The sequence below is a fragment of the Macaca fascicularis genome, chromosome 1 (genome assembly GCF_037993035.2).
Source record: "Macaca fascicularis isolate 582-1 chromosome 1, T2T-MFA8v1.1".
Classification (NCBI taxonomy): Eukaryota; Metazoa; Chordata; class Mammalia; order Primates; family Cercopithecidae; genus Macaca; species Macaca fascicularis.
Window position 1 is genome coordinate 193,355,223 of NC_088375.1, and position 20,244 is coordinate 193,375,466.

The 20,244-nt window shown below is 55.4% G+C and overlaps 1 protein-coding gene across 8 annotated transcripts in view; it reads left to right on the plus strand.

The window, feature by feature from the left end:
* The window catches only part of HIVEP3 (HIVEP zinc finger 3), a 542,129-nt gene extending 522,393 nt beyond the window's left edge, over nt 1–19,736 (plus strand). For 4 of the 8 annotated variants that reach the window (XM_015437609.4, XM_065524186.2, XM_005543762.5 and 1 more), the window contains 4 exons: nt 1,285–1,460; nt 7,723–7,809; nt 12,436–13,370; nt 14,881–15,951. In XM_015437609.4, the coding sequence (XP_015293095.3) occupies nt 1,285–1,460; nt 7,723–7,809; nt 12,436–13,370; nt 14,881–15,696 (2,014 nt within the window). In that variant the 3' untranslated portion in view covers nt 15,697–15,951. Of the gene's footprint in view, nt 1–1,284; nt 1,461–7,722; nt 7,810–12,435; nt 13,371–14,880 lie in introns of all 8 variants that reach the window. The other 4 variants (XM_015437619.4, XM_065524180.2, XR_012421655.1 and 1 more) reach the window with 4 other exon arrangements.
* The last annotated feature ends 508 nt before the right edge of the window (nt 19,737–20,244 follow it).

Genomic DNA, 20,244 nt, shown 5'->3' on the forward strand with positions numbered 1-20,244 from the left:
TGCTGCTAGCAGGCTCTCTCCCTTAAGTCCCCTCTTCCAAGCCCTTCCTTCCGACGTCCTTTCAGCTGTAAGCTGACGGCCCCATTGGAGCAGGGTGGAGCCTCCACCGCTGTCCCTGGCTCACCTCCTCCCAGCCACCTCCTGCCCCTCTGTGCTGGACCTGGTTGGGGCAGGTGGTGCGGAGTGAGTAGGGCACAGGCAGCTCTGGCTGGCATTGGAAGGTGCGCTCCACAGGCTGAGAGGCCACGCCTCCTCCACGTGCCTTGCCAGTGGCCTCTCAGGCTTCACGAGTCAGAAGGCTCCTCCTGGAAGTATGCCAGGGTCCCCTCTCCTGGTGCATCCCCTGCCACCCTCCCTACCACATCTGTGACTTGCACATGTATAGCATTAGAACAACAAGACGGCTTCATCGTGATCCTGTTGCGCATGTGGGACTCGTGGGTTTCCTTCTAAGTGGAAATAAGAGCATTCTGATTCGTGCTTCGGGGGCAGCTCCTGAAAGCTGGTGGCACTTCCAGATAGAACCCCAAGCGATGTGGCAGGTGGCTGGGACCCTGCAGCCTGCAGAGCTTGCAGACTGAGGTGCAGGTGAGGGAGAGAGCTCAGGACTCCTCATTCCAAACTCTGAAACCAGGGAAGCAATGGTGGTCCCTGTTCCTTCTCCTCCCATGAATGTCAGGGTGGCTTCCTGGCAGACTGGACAGGCTTTGGGGAAGGCACTTTCAGAGCCTGGTTCTGGCCCCTTCTGGCTATGGGATCTTGGACAAGTCTCTCACTGTCTCTAAGCCTCGGGGTCTCATGGGCTCTCCATGGTGAGGTGGTTGTGCTTTGATTTGGGTAAAGTGCCTGGCAGAGTGAGCATTTGGTGAATGGCGGCTGCCAGAGCTGCTGCTGTTATTATCATCATTCCCTCTCTAGGACTCAGGTGGCCTGCGGTGGCTGTTCTTTGTGGATGAAGCTGTAGCTGGGCTGGCTCTGCCAAGGAGGCTGTCTGGCACCCTGCAGCTCCACATCCTCTCGGTGGGACGCACCGGTGTCTGCTGCCTCTGGGGGAGGAAGAATAGTGCAGCTCCCCCCGCCTGAGGGGGAGGGGCGCAGGGGTCCATGGTGGATCCCCAGAGTGACTCAGTTCCTCCCACTCCCATGGTCCTCTCTGGTTCCGTGACCTCCATTCCTTGCGTCTGTAATGGGCTGGATGAAGCTAGGAAGCGCGTGCATCTTCTGAGGTGGGAATCTGCCTCTTCTCCTTTTTTTTCCCTTTACTATGACGCCTGTTGCTCATAGGTACAAATCAAACGAAGAGTATGTATATGTGCGAGGCCGCGGCCGAGGGAAATATGTTTGTGAGGAGTGTGGAATTCGCTGCAAGAAGCCCAGCATGCTGAAGAAACACATCCGCACCCACACTGACGTCCGGCCCTATGTGTGCAAGCACTGTCACTTTGCTTTTAAAACCAAAGGTAAGAGAGAGTCAGCTGGGGCACTGCCCCTGCCTGCTGCAGGGAGCTCCCCTCTGGGAGTCCCAGCACAGAGTTCAGGTGCTCAGACCTCTTTGCAGGGGGCCTGGAGCAGCTCCATTTCCTGGATTCCCACCCAGCTTGGTGCCCAGTGGCAGAGCAGCTGGCTCCAGACTGGCCTGTGGCTCCCCATGGCTGCCCCCAGCCATCCTCCTGGAACACGCACACAGCCCCTACACCTGTGGCTGCCTGGCCCTGGCCTGCCCAGCCTGGTGCAGCACTCTTGCTCACCGTTCCTGGTTTTGCATCTTCTCTCATCTCCCCTCCCTTCTGCATGTCTCCTGAGCCGTTTATCCACTGATCTGAGGCACTCCAGCATCCATGCTCGTCACTGCCACTCTTGCATTTGGAAATCCATTCCACTCCCAGCTGCTTAACACACTCGCATGCTCACTTCTCATGCCAGAGTGCACCGACCTCCACCCACCTCTCCACTCCCACCCTGTCCCTGCTCCACCCAGCTTCTCTGCACGTCTCAGCACAGGGCCGGCCCCCCCACTCCCACACTGGCAGCCCTGTCACCCCTGCCCCAGCCACACCCCACATCAGGGTCAGGATAGGCTCTGGCAGTCACTGGTGAAAGGAGGGGCCTGCTGTGAAAGGCGTGCATCCCAGAGAGCTGCGATGGGTGATGGGCATGGCCTGGCCTGCCACAGCCACCCAGGCCAGGCCCCTGGTGTGGACGAAGGAGCTGAGTCCATGGGATTCTTGGATCGCACTCTCCTCCTGCAGGATAGGCAGGGAAGGTCCTGGCAGCTTGCTCACTGCAGACTGAAGTGCCTTGGAGGGAGACCCAGGGCTCTCGGCACCCTGGTGTCTTCAGCCTCTTGAGCTTTATAGATTCCTGGATCAGGGTTTGGACATCAGGGTCCTGTCTTCTCCTTTGAGCAAGTTGGGGGCTTCTGGGAGCCCCGCGGTTTCTCAGGGGGTGAAACTCAAGGGCATCCTTCAGCTGTGCCACCTGTTGACCTTTCTTCTGTTGGCAAAGTTGCTCCCAGCGAGCGAGGCTGGGCCGCTGCTCTGGAGGGGGCCCAGCAGGGTCCCTACCCTTCTTCATTTCCTCCGTGCTCTTGCTGCTCTTGGCCCCTTCCGTTCTCTCTAAACCAAGTCAGGCGCCAGTTTATCACATCCCCTGGGACAGTGGCCTCTTCTCTGACTGTGTTCCCGTTTCTGGTCTCCTGACACCATTAACTGAACCCCTGCCCTGCTCTGTCCCCTCGCCATCATCTGCAAGTTGAGCTCGAATTTTCCTGCCAAGGTTTTGGTTTAAACAGAGGTGCCTGCCCTCCCACTGCCTTTCCCTGATCCTCTTCTCTCTTAGTGTCTCATAAACAACGTCCCAAAGGTTGCCCAGAGAGGGCAGATAGGCCCAGGACTCCCCACCCACCCCATGGGTGCTTCGAAAGTGTCTTCCATCCCTGGAGCCCTGCCCAGCATGCGTCGCCCTGGACATGGGCTGTCCCTGACACGTCCTCCAACCGCACTTCCTCTGGCCTTCTGCAGCCAGTTGAGATTTTATGGAAGAGTAAGATGGAGATAACTGACTGACAATTCAATGGACGGTCTTCAACTCTAAAAGCAGAATACTTCTCACCCAAGTCCCCTTGAAGGTGAAGAAAGTGATCCCAGAAAACAGAATAGCTGTTAATGCTGGAGCTGCAACTAGAACACGGGACCCGAGCTTCAGGGCATCACCCCGTCATCTTCCTTTCTCTGAGCAGTTAGTTTTCTCCCTTCCCGGGGGTGGGTGGCAAAAAGCTGCACTTGGAATGGCCTGTGTCCAGGGGACCACACTGTCCTCAGCCTGAGGAGCCCTGAGAGCTCCCAGCCCAGGGCCATGCAGAGCACACCTGTGCTCCACACGCAGCCTGGGCTGCCCATCGCCTCAGGAAACCATCACTCTGCCGCGAGAGACTGGAAGTTTCCAGCCCAAGCAGTTTCCTGCAGGGGGCCCACTCGATTCCCTTTGCCTTGGGTCCCTAGCAAGAGCCCCTACTTTCTAGGAGATGCCTTCATTGGAAGCCGCACTGAGCCTGTCTGCAGTCCGTTCCTGGGCCTCTCTGAGCCAGCACAGAGCCGGGGCCCTGGAGGGCCTTGGAGGGTCCAGAGTACATAATCTGAACAGAGGGGCTGTAGGCCCTCCACATTTCCAGGGGTATAGAGCATCCCCCGAGGGAAGGCTGCCCCTGCTGTCCCGAAGGCCAGGCCCATGAGGCCGTGCTCTCAACCAGTGATCAGGCAGTGCCCTGAGCTCTTCCTCAACTGTTCACAGGGGCTTCTAGAAGACTAGAACCTTCCAGAACCAACACAGGGAGCAGATGGGAAATGGTGGAATCTGAAACTGTTTGACTAACAGAGGGAAGGCCAGGTTGGGATGGTGGCAATCGAAGCAGGGAAGGCTCCCTGTCAGCTCTCTCTGCAGTATGGGGGTGAAGGGAGAGCAGGATGCTGGAGCTCCTGTCTGTTTCTGGGGCCAGGTGTCTTTGTGGAGTGCTGGGCCCCGTAAGCCATCAGCTCAGACAACACCGGCCCCTTCTCTCCGGGGCTGTGCGCCTCCCCATCAGGCCACCTCCAGGCCTGCCCCAGGCGGCCCTCCTGGCCCTACCACCCGGCTACCCCAGGGCCTGGGGAGCCCCTCCTGCCTTCCTGTCTGTCTCTGTCTGCCGTGTGTGTCTTGTCTCTCGTGTCAGACGTCGTGGCAGCAGCTCAGGCCTCTGGAAACTAGCTAAGGAACGCGTCAGTAGGTGGGGCTGGGGAGGCCTGTGGGTGGCCCTCTGGCGGCTGGGGGGTCCCATTTCCTCTTCTCAGATGGTTCCCAGAGGCCGGCGGATGGCTGTGCCATGTCCAGGCCCTTGCACCGATCGCCTCGGGGGACAGAGATGGCCTCAGGTCTGCCAGGCCGGCAGGGGCAGGGACAGATGGGTTGGTCAAAGCCAAATGAGGCAGGCAGGGTTGGTGGTGGATGCCCTTTTATCGGAGGTTCCGCCTCTCGCCCACCCATCGCCTTCCCTCTCACTTGCCTTTGCTCTTCATTCCAGGCCTGTTAGGCTTTGGTGGGGTCTGGAATGACTGAGAAACTGTGGCTCTGCCTGACAAGCCGAGGCCCTGGCCCTCAACAGGGAAGTGGTGTTCAGGCTGCACCTGCAGCCATGTGCCCCACCTTCCCCTTTCACAGAGGAGGAGACGGACCTGGAGAGGGAAGTCACAGAGGGACCCAGACAGCACTCAGGGCTGCCCATCCAGTGTCCACTCCTGGACCCGCAAAGTCACCTCCGATCCTGACTCCTCCCTGCACCCCCGGGGTTGGGGACAGAGGAGAGACAGCCCTTTGGGGGCTCCCTGGTGCCTTCTCCTGAGAAAGGTAAAACCATTTCACCATAAGCATCATCTTAGCATCTCTTCCTCCACACCCAGCATGGTGCGTGGCAGAGCCCCCGGCTGCTCAATAGAGTGACTGGCATGGGGACAGGGGTCTGCTCTCTGCCAGGCACACTCTGCTGCCACTCTACATGTGTCACCTCATCAAGTCCTCCCGCATCCCCACGAGGTAGGTATTACTTCACAGTTGCAGAAACCAGGGTTCAGAAGGTTAAGGAACTTGCCCAGGAGCCCGCAGCTAGCAAGCTGCGGAGCCCACAGTCAAACCCAAGGCTGCCAGGTTCCATCTAGGTTCCACTCTGCCTCCACATGGAGTGGGAAAGGCCCCCAGAGTCTTGAGACCTGAGTCTAAATGGAACTCGGCACCAACAGCACTGTGGCTACGGGCCACCTGATTCGCTGTGTTGGCTCAAGCAGCCCTGCCAGCGTCCGAGACAGCCAGTGATCTTGTCTAATGGTGCCATCAGCACCTGGACCCAGAGTTAGATCAGAAGCAGGGAGAATCTCAGCCTGGTGGGGGTTCAATTACATGGACTTTGAAGTTCCTTCCAACATTTTCCTCCTGCGATGAGAAGGGCATTTCCCATACGTGGCTATTGTACACCCATTGTGTGCCCAGCATCTAGCTTGGTTCATTAGAGACCTAAACCTTCCAGGCAGAACAGGTGCGACAAATGAGGTAATAGCCAGAATGAGCAGTGTCTGCTGTGCTCTGTGGTCTGGGGTAGTCAGGGTAGGGTGGGCCTGGATCCAGGACCTTAGGACAGTGAATATCTCTGATCCACGGAAGACCCCAGCTGCCTTTTCCCACCTCTTGACTGTCCTACTCTGGCTTTGCCTTCTCATGACAGTGAGGGCAGAAGTCCACTAGGTTGGACAGGGACCTCTGAGGACCCTCTGGCTACAAGATGACTCTGGAATTATGGCTTTGCTCCCACTATTGCCGGGAGTAGAACATGCAGGTTTATTTCCGGTTATAGGAGAAAGACCCAAATTAGGAAGGATAGAGTCATGAACCAGGACCAAGGTGAAGAACGAGGAAAGGAAGCAGCTCCCCTCCCATCCCTGGTACCCTTGACTTGAACACCTCTGGGAATCCCAGCTTAAGGTTCCCCCATTAACCTCTTAGCAAAACCCTAAAGATTTCTTCTAATTCCAGGAATGATTAAGAAGCACCCTTTGGTTCATCTGTGGGCCCTCTCCCTGGTCACCTATCCATCCATCCCATCTAATAGTTTTCCTGTTCATTTATCTTCTCATCCTATCTGTTCCTACCATTCTCCCATTTGTCCTCCCACCCATCCAACTTCCCATTCTTTCATCCTCCTATCTGTATTCCTATGCATGTAAAAGTGCATGTGTCCATTCATCCATCCAACCAGCCATTCTTCCATTCATCCATGTCTCCGTCCTCCCATCCAGCTCTCCATCATCCCACCTGTTTATTGACCCATTCTCCATCTATCCTTCCATTTATTTTCATCTACTCACCTATCCTCTGTCTGCCTCTTCATCTCCTTATCTGCTCCTCTAGAGTTCCATCCCTCTGTCTATCCTCTTCCTGTTCTTCATTCTCTTTATATTTCCTTTATCCACTTTATCTATCCACCCACCAATCACTCTATTCATCCACTCCAGGAGGCTTACCTCTTTCCATTCTTCTCTCCTCCATCCATCCATTCAAACTTACCAATTAATTAGACTAATGGGACAGAATACCTGATTCAGGGCACTTATGATGTTAATGACCATATGGAAATACAGCCATCCCCAGGGCAACAGTGAGCACATCATAGTTTGGGAGTAGCTGCTGGGCCCAAAGCAATATCCTGAGGCATCTGGCCTGTGTTCTTCTGGGGCAGGCTGGGATACTCTGCCTGTCCTTCCTAGAACCCTCCTGTCCGAGCTGTGTGGCCTGTGAAATGTTGCACACCTGCTGGGGAACTGAAGCTGTTGTTACTGCTCCCTGATTCCACAGAGCTGCTGTCTCTGCTCTGCAGCTTGTGGGCTGGACCTACAACTTGGAGCGAAGCCAGCCTCCCCTCTGAGGGCTTTGTAGGCATGGAGCAGGACAGAGGCCTTGCCCGGGCCTTCCCTGACCACCCTGGTCCTGTGTCTGCACTGTAGATTGGCCTGGGGAAACTGAAGGCCCAGAAATGGGACTTCTCTGTGGAAACCAAGCTTGGGCCCCCAGCCTTGTGGCTCCTGAATCCCTGGCCAGTAGACTTCCCTACTGTCACCTTCTGCCCTCTCGCCATGCATAATATTGAATTTGCCCTGGTTTCTCTACCTACACTAGAATTCTGCCCTGTGGGCTGCCCTAGAACTATCCTCAGCCAGAAGGGCATGCTTAGTCCTCACCCATCATGCCGGTCAATGGGAGCCTCCCACGTCATCCCACACTTGAGATGGCCAATAGTGCTGCCTGATGAGCATCACCAGCTACTAGGGCCAGACTTAAATCAGAAGCAAAAAAGAAAAAGAAAAAGAAACCTATTGCACTTGAGTTGTCTTTTAATTTCTTTTTTTGTTTGTTTTTTAACCAGCATCTCACTTCCTCATTAGACTCTCTGTCCCCTCGCAGCCCCCGCCCCTGCCCCCTCCACCTAGCTCCTGTGCACTGCCCTAACAGCAGCTGTGGCTACACGTCTTGGCCTGAGCACCAGGGCAGAGGGATGCCCCAGCTCCTGCCCAGCCCCTGCAGCTGGCAGGGCCTTAACTGACCTGGAAACCACGGCCTGCCGGCCAGGTGCTACCTCCGTGAGTCCTGGGCCTGCCCTGGCCTCCTGCCCCACAGCAGAGCCTAAGTATTCTCATTTCTTTCTAGGGAATCTGACTAAGCACATGAAGTCGAAGGCCCACAGCAAAAAGTGCCAAGAGACAGGGGTGCTGGAGGAGCTGGAAGCCGAAGAAGGTAACAATTGCCAACCTCCTCCGTCCCTTTCCCCTCGTCCGCCTTCCCCGTCCTCCTCCACCTTAACTCTTTGTCTTCCGTGCTTCCTTTCTGTCTGCTTTGCTCCATTCCCCCTCATCCCCTCTCTCCCTCCCATGTCTTCACCTTCATTTCTCCCAACTCTCAGAGACAAAGGTTAAATTCCCTGAATGATCGGGCCACCTTCCCACATGCTGATAGGATATGCTGTGCAGCCCTAGCTATCGTGCATTACCATCTGTCATGCAGGTGGAGCGCCTGGCACCCATGGGTGCTCAGTGAATGTTTACTGAATAAATGCACACAAGAGAACTCACAGTCAACGTTGAGTGCCCACTATGTGTTGGGCAGGTTCTAAATGCATGCCCTGAATTATCCCAGCAACCCCTCACAGTGACACTGTGGGACACATACTCTCCAAAACTCCACACCCACACTCCTGCCTACACACTCCGGCATGGGCCTGACACATGGGCCTTTTGGAGCTAGGAGAGTTTCACGAAAGCCCAAAGCAGACCTGACAGCTGCTTGTCACCTCCCAGCCCCATCCCCGTACACACCCCGGCCATGGTGGTCAATCCCCAGGAGGCATCTTAGAGTCAGTTTCTGAGAAGACAGGGCAGAGGATTCGAAGCCAGTGGGTCTGGCTGGGCACTGCCAGGCCTTAGCAGTCAGACAGGTGGCCAGAAGGGCTTTGGTGGTGGACGGCAGTCCCTTCAACAGGAGGAGGCTGGAGCCATTTCTCAGCACCAAGCAAAGCAGGAAGCATACTGATTCCCTGAAATCAGCCCCAGGACTTAGAGTGTGACAGAGAGGAGTGTGTATGCACACACTGTGTGTCTTGTTCCATTTTTGTTTTTCCAATTTGGGGAGTATTTGTGGTCTTACAAAAAAGAGTTAAGTCATATTTCCTTTTAGGTGGAATACGTCATTTTTATAGAGCAGAACACAGTGAACTTGGGGCTGTTCACCCCAAAGCTAGAATGTGGGTTCGCGGTGCTTGACAAGGATACACTGGACCATATACACATATTGTCTCATTGAGTCCTTAAAACAGGTGGCAGAAACTTGTGTCACGCATGTTAAGTCAGGGAAGTCAAAGCTTAGACAGGTAAAAATAGCCCAAGGTCACACAAAAACCCTGGCTGCATGCCACTCCACTGCCTGGTGGGCTGAACCAGGGGAGCCTGAGCCTAAGCCAGAGCCCTCCCCTGAGGTCCCTGCCCCGCCCCAGCCTCATTTTCCCAGAGGAGCGAAGGAGGATGCTCAGAGCCACTTTTCTCAGGACTAAATCCATGCATTCATTCCAGAAGTAATTACTGGGCACAATCTCTGTGCCTGGCTCTGTTCGGGGTGCTGGAGGTTCCGCAGTAAATAAAACAGCTCCTGTCCTCAGGCAGTCAGCATGGCAGGGGGGAGCTGGGCAAGGAACGAATGTGGAGTAGAGCAAGGGCCCTGCCTGTGAAGCCAAAGAGAAATCAGAAGAGCCAAGTGAGGGCTGGGGCGCGTGGGGAGGGCCGCTGTGCTAAACAGAGGGTTGTGAGAAGAGAACCCCCACCGGAAGGAACCGGAGTCAGGAGTTACGTGGGGTCAGGGAGGAGCTCTCCTACAGAGGGAGCAACAGGTGCGGGGTTCCCTAGTGCTGGAGCCCGCTGGGCGCGGTGGCAGCCCGTTCAGAGACCTGGAGCCTGAGAGCTGAAGGGCACCAGGGGTGCCCTGGAGCGGAGGAGAGAGGCAGAGCGTCCTCTGGCCTGTGCTGGGGGCGCGGGGAGGCCGGATGTGCTCAGGAGGTGGAAAAGCGGCGGGATTCTGGGTGGGCTCTGGAGGGAGAGCCCACAGGCTCAGCTGACCCCATATGGGGCAGAAGGGAGGGGGGAGGACGAAAAGGAGCCAAGGAGGACTCCAAGGTTTACGGCCCAAGAGACTGAAGAATAGAGTTTCCACTTCCCGCGACCAGACAGATGCAGGGGGGAGCGGCATGAGTTCGTGTCTGTGGAACGCGAGGTGGCGCGTGGGAGGACTGCCTGGAAGGAGCGAGGCGCCCCGTCCCTGCCCACGGTGCTGGCCAGGCTGGGCGCCAGCGCCACCGCGTGGCCTCTCCCAGCGGCGCCCGCCGCGCGCTCAAGCACACTCATTTGTGGAGCGTTGGCCTGGATCCCAGCAGGGGCGGGGCCGCTCCAGCAAGGGCCCTGGGAAGGGGCCGCCCAGACAGAGGCATTCCCCAGTGCCTTGCAGGAACGCAGATGTGGAGGGCCCGGCCAGCCTCCAGCTGGTCAGGGGACTCTTGGCTTCCAGCATTCATGCACTGAGTGCCCAGGACGGGCCATTATCCCCACTGGGTCTCAACTTCCACATTAGTAAAGAGGGTCTTTATGAGCCCTCCCTGCTGGACATCAGGAGACGCTGGTCCTGACTCTCCTTCACTCCTAACACTACCCCTGTGACCTTCGTCTGCAAAATGCTGACAATCCCACCCCAGCTACCTGCCTGCTGAGACTGGGGGGACAGGGATGACAGGAGCTGAAGTTTATTGGGTACTTACTGTGTGCCAGACCCTCACAGTCCTCTCAACAACTTCCTAGACTGCTTTTATCGCTACCCAGTTTACAGATGAGGAAACCAGACACAGAGAAAGTAAAGCATCCAACGTCACACAGCAAGGAAGTGGTGGTGCTGAGATTCAAACCCGACCACTCCCTGCTTCTTAGTGCAGCACATCATTTTTAAACTGTCAGCGTAACAATGCAAGGGCTGTAAACCTTAGTTCTGACTCAGCCACCAGCTCTCACAGAGTCATCTGTGCCTGGATTTTGCTGTATGTAAATAAGGGGCAGGGCCAGGTGAACGGGTGATGAAGTAGGCCCCTGCCAAAGTCCTAGGCAAGGAAAGTAAATGCCTGGGGCATAACTGCAAAGTTCACCCCCATCCCCAGTCCTGCTCTCATCCTAATCCTTCATTCCTCCTCTGATCTCATCACCCTGCCTCTAGCCTCAGGGCCCTCCCTTTGCCTGCCAGCCCTAGCTCCACCCCATAGCTTTGACCTACATCCGGCTGAATGCCCACTTTTGTCCACTTTGGACATCTGACTGCTGCATATTGAGTGACTTGGAAGTGCTAGTTCCGGGCTTTCTGGCCTCGGGGCAGCTGGACATGGTGGAGAGCCAAAGCCTGGCTGCCCCAGCGGCCTGAGTCAGCTTCTGTGCCAGCCCTCCTGGTCAGTGGTGGGTGAAGTACTGACATGTGTGAGTGATGGGGCTGGCTGGCTGGCTCAGCCCACCTGTCAGCAGCCTCATTCTGCAGACCAGAAACAGGTTCCGATGGTCTAGCGATGGGCCAGTGAGGAGGCCAGATGTTAGCGGAGTTCTCCCCAGCATCGGGATTGCTGTCCATTTCAGAGATGCCCAAACTAGACTCCTGACATGTCAGAGGTGACCCGGCTGGTTGGGGCCATCCCAGAGGAATCAGACCAGGAGGCTAGTGTTTCAGAGTCCTAACCCCCACTTTTAGACTCTATTCAATAATTCTGTTATTATTCTTGTAGTCTGTTTAAGGAGTGCAAGTGACCTAAATGTCCAACAATATCTGAAACAAGTATCACAGTTTGTTGCTTGTTTACTCTTGTGAACAATTGCTTCCAAGTCTCTCAACATGCAGCAGTCAGATGTCCAAAGTGGACAAAAGTGGGCATTCAGCCGGATGTAGGTCAAAAACTATGGGGTGGAGCTGGGGCTGGCAGACAATGGGAGGGCCCTGAGGCTAGAGGCAGCCTGGACTTCAAAAGGGCAGTGGCTCCTCAGATAAGAGCATGGCTGGGATGGGGACCTGCTCTGCAGCCTGAGGCCAGCTTAGTCAAGCCGCCCACAGAGGCCAGAGGCCACCACCTGCCGGATGCCATTGTGACAGCTACCGGGAGCCTGGTCACCATGGCAGATGTGTGTTTACACTGACCACGGATGGCTCTGTGCTGCTGGACCAGCCAGTGTGACTGCTCTGTCCTGGAATAATAGATTTCATCATTAATGTGTTAATATGGCAGCTATAATTATTTTTAAGCCTTCGATATGTGCCAGGTCTTCCTTTTACTCCTCCTAGAAAACCTGGTGAGGTGAGACCATCACATTCATTCGACAAGGGGAGACCAAGCAGAGCAAGGTGGGGTAACTTGCCCGTGGCGAAGCCAGCACTGAGATGCTAGTGAAACAAACAAAGACTGTCTTCTTTGCTGTGGCTCAATTCCAGCCCTACTACTCTCTTCCATGGGCAAGTTAATTACTCTCTCTTACCTCAGTTTCCTCATCTGTAACATGAAGATGAGAACAGTACCAGCTTCACAGGATTCTTTGAGGTCTAAATGAATAAATTTAGCTAAAGCTCTCAGAACTGAACATTGCACATTCTAGGCATAAAGGAATTATTGTTCACTGTTGTTATTTACAAAGCGCTCCCATATCTGTTACGTTTTGTGGTTGTCCCCACAATCTTGTGCCCTTGCCATGGCTATTTTGCCCAGTCAGCAGGCAAGGAAACTGGGACTCAGAGAGGAGCAGCCATGAGGGCAGCGGGGCCAAGGCCCAACCGTGACTTTGGGTCTTCTGTGTTTGCCCTCAGGAACCAGTGACGACCTGTTCCAGGACTCGGAAGGACGAGAGGGCTCAGAGGCTGTAGAGGAGCACCAGTTTTCGGACCTGGAGGACTCGGACTCAGACTCAGACCTGGACGAAGACGAGGATGAGGATGAGGAGGAGAGCCAGGACGAGCTGTCCAGACCATCCTCAGAGGTGCCCCCGCCTGGCCCACCACATGCACTGCGGGCAGACTCCTCACCCATCCCGGGCCCTCAGCCCCCAGATGCCCCCGCTTCTGGCACCCAGGCTACACAAGGCAGCTCCGGCTCAGAAGCTGAGCGCCTGGCAGCCAGCAGCTGCTCCATGTCCAGCCAGAGCACGCCGGGCCTCCCCCGGCTGGGACCGGCCCCTCTGGGCTCTGTGGAGAAAGACACAGGCTCAGCCTTGAGCTCCAAGCCTGTGTCCCCGAGAAGACCATGGTCCCCAAGCAAAGAAGCAGGCAGCCGTCCACCAATAGCCCGCAAACACTCACTAACCAAAAACGACTCATCTCCCCAGCGATGCTCCCCGGCCCGAGAACCACAGGCCTCAGCCCCGAGCCCGCCTGGCCTGCACGTGGACCCAGGAAGGGGTATGGACCCTCTCCCTTGTGGGTCTCCAAGACTTCAGCTGTCTCCTCTCACCCTCCGGCCCCTGGGAAGAGAACTGCCCCCTCGAGCACATGTGCTCTCCAAACTCGAGGGTGCCACCGACCCAGGCCTCCCCAGATACTCGCCCACCAGGAGATGGTCTCCGGGTCAGGCCGAGTCACCACCACGGTCAGCGCTGCCAGGGAAGTGGGCCTTAGCTGGGCCGGGCAGCCCTTCAGCGGGGGAGCATGGCCCAGGCTTGGGGCTGGCCCCACGGGTTCTCTTCCCGCCCGCTCCTCTACCTCACAAGCTCCTCAGCAGAAGCCCAGAGACCTGCGCCTCCCCGTGGGTGAGTTCCTGCCCCTGGGGGCTGGGCCGCTTCTCCCCTGTGGGTGCGGGGGTTGCAAGTTCACACCCTCCTGGGTATCACACCTGGAACTAAACAGCTCTGCCAGCTCAGTAGTTATTAATAATTTAGCAAGCATTTATTAGGCACCTACTGTGCCATGCACCATGCTGGGTGCCCTGAATCAGCTGGCTAATTAAACGTTATTTTAGCCTCAGAAGCACAGAGCATGGACTCTGGAGTTCATGGTATCTGGGTTCTACCACGTATTAGTCCGTTCTTGCATTGCTGTAAACAAATTCCTGAGACTGGGTAATTTATAATGAAAAGAGGTCGAATAGGCTCCCAGTTCTTCAGGCTGTACAGGAAGCGTGGTGCCAGCATCTGCCCGGTTTCTGGGGAGGCCTCAAGCAGCTTTTACTCATGGCAGAAGGCGAAGCAGGAACAGGCATCTCACATGGCAGAGTGGAAGCAAGAGAGAGAGTTGCGGGGAAGGTGCCACACACTCAAAATGCCAGATCTCATGAGAACTTACTCACTATCTGGAGGACAGTATCAGTCCCCATGACCCAAACACCTCCCGCCAGGCCCCACCTCCAACACTGGGGATTACAATTCAACACGAGATTTGGGCAGGGACAAATATCCAAACGATATCATGTCACTTGCAAGGAGTGTAGCCTTGGATGTGGGTGTAAATACTCATGCAGTTTCCCACCCCCACCCCATCCCCATCTGCCTGTGTTCTTTGAGCAGATGGCAGAACTTAACCAAAACCATCACCATCTCCAATATCACTGTCACCAGTGCCCTCAGAGACACCCTGTGGATCATCAGCACTGTCCCCATGGGCAGCACCACCACTGTCACCATTGCACCAACACACCACGGCTGCCACCCCGTCAGCACAGTCACCATCCCTGTCCCCTCAGCTGCCATGACCCCTCAACTGACAGCACCATCGTCAGCCGACCACCTTCCGACACCTTCTCTGTCTCCATGTTGCCATGACCCAGCCCTGTCACTCCTGGAGGAACACTGATCTAGGAATCCTTGATTTTTAATTTTGGGGTCACATTCAAATTCCTGGGGGTGGCAGAAGGTCAAGAACTGCAGGTGGGAACTCACGTCCAAGGGTGAAGCTGGGTGAAGACCATTTAGGAACAGGAGAGGCAGCAGACCCACATAGAGGCCAGGCTCATGGGTGACGACAGGGTCCCACGTTGCTCAATATCCCCTCCTTTGAAGACAGATATGCTGGCCAGAGGCATGGAGACCATGGGGCCTGAGCATACTCATGGTCACTGTCGAGCTGGAGATGGCCCATTCCAGAGATGGCAGCAGGCTCAGCATCACGGGCAGGGAGTCAGGGGCTTGTTCTGGGTTCAGCTCAGCCGGGACTCTGGACTCGCTCTGTGATCTTGGGCAAGTCCCCTTCCCACTTCCAGGCCTCAGCTCCCCATGTGCCCAGCACGTAACCTTCACCTTACCTTGTCTTGTTTTCTGACCCCAGCAGAAGGCCGAGTCCCGAAGTCCCTCCTGCTCACCCAGCCCTGCTCATCCTCTCTCCTCCCGACCATTCTCCGCCCTCCATGACTTCCACGGCCACATCCCGGCCCGGACAGAGGAGAACATCTTCAGCCACCTGCCCCTGCACTCCCAGCACTTGACCCGTGCCCCGTGTCCCTTGATTCCCATCGGTGGAATCCAGATGGTGCAGGCCCGGCCAGGAGCCCACCCCACCCTGCTTCCAGGGCCCACCACAGCCTGGGTCAGTGGCTTCTCCGGGGGTGGCAGCGACCTGACAGGGGCCCGGGAGGCCCAGGAGCGAGGCCGCTGGAGTCCCACTGAGAGCTCATCAGCCTCCGTGTCGCCCGTGGCTAAGGTCTCCAAATTCACACTCTCCTCAGAGCTGGAGGGCAGGGACTACCCCAAGGAAAGGGAGAGGACCGGCGGAGGCCCGGGCAGGCCTCCTGACTGGACACCCCGTGGGACCGAGGCACCTGCCGAGCCCACACCCATGCACAGCCCCTGCACCCCACCCGACACCTTGCCCCGGCCACCCCAGGGACGCCGGGCAGCGCAGTCCTGGAGCCCCCGCTTGGAGTTCCCGCGTGCACCGACCAACCCCGAGGCCTCTGCCACCCCGCCGCTGGACCGCAGCAGCTCCGTGGGCTGCCTGGCGGAGGCCTCTGCCCGCTTCCCAGCCCGGAGGAGGAATCTCTCTGGGGAACCCAGGACCAGGCAGGACTCCCCCAAGCCCTCAGGAAGTGGGGAGCCCAGGGCACCTCCACATCAGCCTGAGGACAGGGGCCCCCGCAACGCTTAGCCTCTCTCCAACTGCTTCAGCATCTGGCTTCCAGTATCCAGCAACAGACGTTTCCAGCCACTTTCCTTGAATCATCCCACTCCCTCAGCCCCATCTGTCCCTCCGTCCAGGAGCTCTCACGGCCCCATCTGTTGTACCTTCCCATGTATGCAGTTACCTGTGCCTTTTTCTACGCCTTTTGTTGCTTAAGAAGAAACAAAACAAATCACATACATACATTTAAAAAACAACAACAACAACCCGTGAGGGGTCTGAGGCTGTGAATAGTTTATGTTTTTGGGGAAAGGCTGATGGTGGAGCCTCCTGACCCTCCCCGCTGCGGTTGGCAGCCACCCACCCCAGAGGCTGGCAGAGGGGAAGGGGTGCACTGAGGGAGAAAGGAAAAGGAAACCTCAAACAATATAGAATTAAATGTAAGAGGAAGCACTCCTGTGTACAGATGCGATCAAGGTTCCTGTTTGTTGCCACTTTACCCGCTGCCCAGCTCGTGGCCACCCCTCTCTGCCAGCAGAAAGGTCAGTGTCCCCAGGCACAGGGGCGCAAACAGAGGCAGGTGACCCCCACCCAGGCCCCAGCAGGCAGGCCCAGAAAAAAATAATCTTTTCCTTTTTTTTTTTTTGCAAGAAAATAAAATTATACTTTTCCTAGGATTTCAATGCAAAATAATAGGTGCAGGTAGAAGGAAGAGGGTTGGCTCCCCAAGGGCCCTTGGATACTTTGGTAGTCTGAGTCATAGGCCCATCCTGGCACTCCCCAGGTGGGCAGGCCACCCCACCCACGCACCCCCACTCCCAACACCTCCCTTCTTCACCCCACCTTGGCCCCCTGGGCTGGGGAAGGAGCCCTGACTGTCCGTCCCTGGCTCCCAAGCCCCTGACCAAGGCCTCACTCTTCTGTTGCCTCCTCTGTTCTAAAACTACCCACAAAGGCGGAAGTGGCAGGGCCCAAGCCTTAGGGGTCGTTCCTGAGACTGGGTTTTGGGTTCTGTTTCACCCTGGGGTACAAGGGACCCTGTTCCACTCATGGCTGGGTTTTTCCAGTGCTCCACCACAGGAGTTTGTAGAGAACTGTTTCGGGACCACCCCCTCTCCCTGCCCCACACCGTCCCTGTCTCCACGACCCCAAGGAAATACCCAGAACTGTGGCTGGTGGATATGGCCGGGGCCTGTTCGCTGTCTTACACCTCTTTTTTAAAAAGAGAGGACGGTGTTTGATACTTTGCCCAGCCACCACAGATTCTCGTGACCTAGAGGATTTTTGAATTGTCCTAAGTCATTGGAATTCTCCAAAGCAATCAGTGCAAGCCAGTGCCTCTTCCTAACCCCCCTCTCTACCTTCAAGAAGCTGCCCTGCATTTCCTGGGGCAAAACTCTACTTTGTAAGAAAAATAATAGGACCAGAAATTTAAATCCCAAATTGAACTATGGAACTTGAACTGTAGTGTGTTTGCCCCAACTGGGAGAGGTGAGTTTTTCCCCAGTGTTCCAGAACTGGTTTTCTTTACTTTCTACAAAGGAGGGCAGCACAGGGACTATGGTCGTGGCCCATGAAGGCTGGGTTTGATGCCACCCTATAAAGAGCAGGGACCTCTCTGGCTAGTCCCCAGTCCTCAGCCAGGCTGTATGAATCAAGTGCCCGCCCCAGGGCTCTTGAGCTGTTGAAGCTGTTTGGGTACAGGACACAGTAGGTGGGGAGGATTAAGACCCTTCTGTGAGTTCCCTGTGCGGGGCCGTACTTGCCTCTTCCAATTCGTGGCCTTTCCCCGGCCTGGTCCCTACTAGACAGACAAACCAGCCACAGTCCAGCCTGCAGCCAGACCACCTTGTTCATTCATTCTCCTTTGCCTCACTCAGAGCTAAAACAAAAATGAGACGAAAGGCAGGGCCTCCCTGGGGGTCCACTGTGTTCCAGGGTCCTGGGGAGTCAAGATTAGCCAGCAGCTCCTGACTGCTTCCCTCAGGGATGAGGGCTCTCATCCTCCCAAAAGCAGCAGCAAGCCCAGCCTGGACCACACCGTCCATATTGCTGGACAGTGGCCTGGCAGAAAGTGACTCCTCCGAGTCCTAGGAGGCCAGGGCTTTTCCCACCCTTGCCTTTCAGCCCTGACCCATGGGACTGCCCACGGATTGGAAGCTTCAAGGGCTGAGGTCTGGGAGCTGCATAAAGGCCTTTGCTTCAGCCCAGGTTAAAAATCTCCCTGGGCAGGCTCTTTCTGCCCCAGACCTACAATGCAGCAGACTGGGGGCTCTGGTGGACTAGCCCCTGACATTGGTGGGGGGCCCCACACCACTCCACCCCACTCTGCCTTCCAGCTCTCGTGGGCATTTTTCTCCCTGTACTCAAACAGCCTACCCACCCAAGGTTTCCTCCCTGGGCAGCCTAGCAATGAACAGCGCAGCCGGCAGGGCAGAGGCCCGGCAGTCACCGGGCCCGTCAGGCTCAGGCAGAGAAGCCACAGGGGCCGGGAGTCACTGGAGACTATTTCTAAATGATGGGGGGAAATGCACAAATAGAATCTCACCAAAGGGCTGCCTCCACATTGATGCTGTGCCCAGAGGGACACAACCAATGCCACCAGCCTGGGTATATGTCACTGGGCACAGCTCTAACCCCCTCCTCCGGACTCTAGTCCCAGTCCTCTGTGCACAGAGCCTCCGGCCCACAGGTACACCATGATCTGGAGAAAGACGCTTGCCCCATGCACGCCCTCCCCTGGGCCTTCTGCCCTGCTCCCAGTCACTTCCAAGCTTCCTGTTTGCCTGTGATGTTATTGTGCCTGTTGAGGGAAGCAGCAGAGGAGGCAGTGGCTGACTTGGCACAGATGCCTGTTGTGTGCTCTTTTGAAATGCGCGGGGTGGCCATTCCTCGGTACAGACTAGCCCTGGTCCTTAGGTGTGGGCAGTAGGGGAGGAACCAACTGGTCGAGGTTTCAAAGCCAAACCTTGCCTTCAGTTGGTGAGTCCTTGCCCCCAGGCCTGCGCTCCACGATGCTCTTCACCCTTGGCAATCTCAGTGCCATCCTGGATAGTAACCCCACTCCTCTCTGCTCCTGCCCGCACCTATGGCTCTCACTCTGGCCTCAAGCCTTACGACCCTCCAGGAGCCTGACAGCAGCCAGCTGCCTGCACTGTCGCCTCCATAAGCTCCAACTTCCAGACCCAGAAGTCCCTCTGCTTCCCTCTGTTGGAAAAAGCCTAAAAGAATTAGCTTCCAGATTCCTCTAGCCCCTGCTCCATTCCCACCCAGTCCTTCTGAAGAGGAATGAGCAATACATCTGAGCTGGATTTCTCTCTAGTCCTTTCTCCAGACAAATCCTTCTTAAAGCGAAAGTCCTGGCTGAGCACCTGTCCTTGGGGACCGATCTGCCGTGTGACCAGGGAAAGAAAGTTCCCGAAAGCCTATTCCACCAATTCTGCTTCTGTGTTGTGAATCCAGTCTGCTTTCCATTAGAAAACCGCTTCGGCACTTATGGTCACTTTACTAAATCTAGTATGTAAAAAAAGAAAGAAAGAAAAGAAACAGAAAAAGGAAATGTGCAGGCAAATGTAAAATACAACGCTCTCTGTAAGATAAATATTGGCCTTTTTTTCTAAAAGGTGTATGTATTCTGTACGTGAAATTGTCTGTAGAAAGTTTCTATGTTCTTAAATGGCAATACATTCCAAAAATTGTACTGTAGATATGTACAGCAACCGCACTGGGATGGGGTGGTCTTGCCTGTAATTTTATTTAAACTCCAGTTTCCACACTTGCATCTTGCAATGTTGATATGGTATATATCAGTGCAAAAGAAAAAAACAAAAAAACAAAAAAACAAAAAAATCCACGCAGGTCTAAAGCACAGAGTCTGACGTACAAAAGGAAAAATGCTCAGTATTGATGTGTGTGACCTTTGTTGTAAATTACATCTGTACTGTGAATGAGAAGTTTTTACAAGTATAATAATTGCCTTTATTACAGCTCTGGCTGAGTGTTCAGCCTGAGGATATTTTTTAAAAAAAAAATTAGCATGTTGGAATAAATTTGAAAATCCCAACATAGCCCTGCTTGCCTGGCTCATGGTTTTTCTAGAGGGTTCCACGATGTCAGAGTTGGAAGGACACTTGGCATCCCAAGTGCTCATTTTGCTTCAGAGCAATCAGGCCAAGAGAGCGGAGGTGACTAGGCTGCAGTCACACAGCCTAGGACTCTCTTGCAGACCCTGGAAAGACCTCTCAAGGAAGCGCCAGATATAGCACCATCTGGTTTGGGGCCTGTATTTGTTCCCTAGTCTGCAGTGACAAATCACCACAAACTAGGTGGCTTTAAACAACAGAAAGTTATTCTTTTACAGTTCTGGAAGCCTTAACTCCAAAGTCAAGGTGTTGGCAAAGTTGATTCCTCCTGGAGGCTCTGAAGGAGAATCAATTCTATGCCCCTCCTAGCGTCTGGTAGCTGCAGACAATGCTTGTCTTTCCCTGGATTATACACTCATCACTCCAGTCCCTGCCTCCACAAGGCCACATTCACAGATTCCAGGCCTTAGGACATAAACTTAACTTTCGGGGA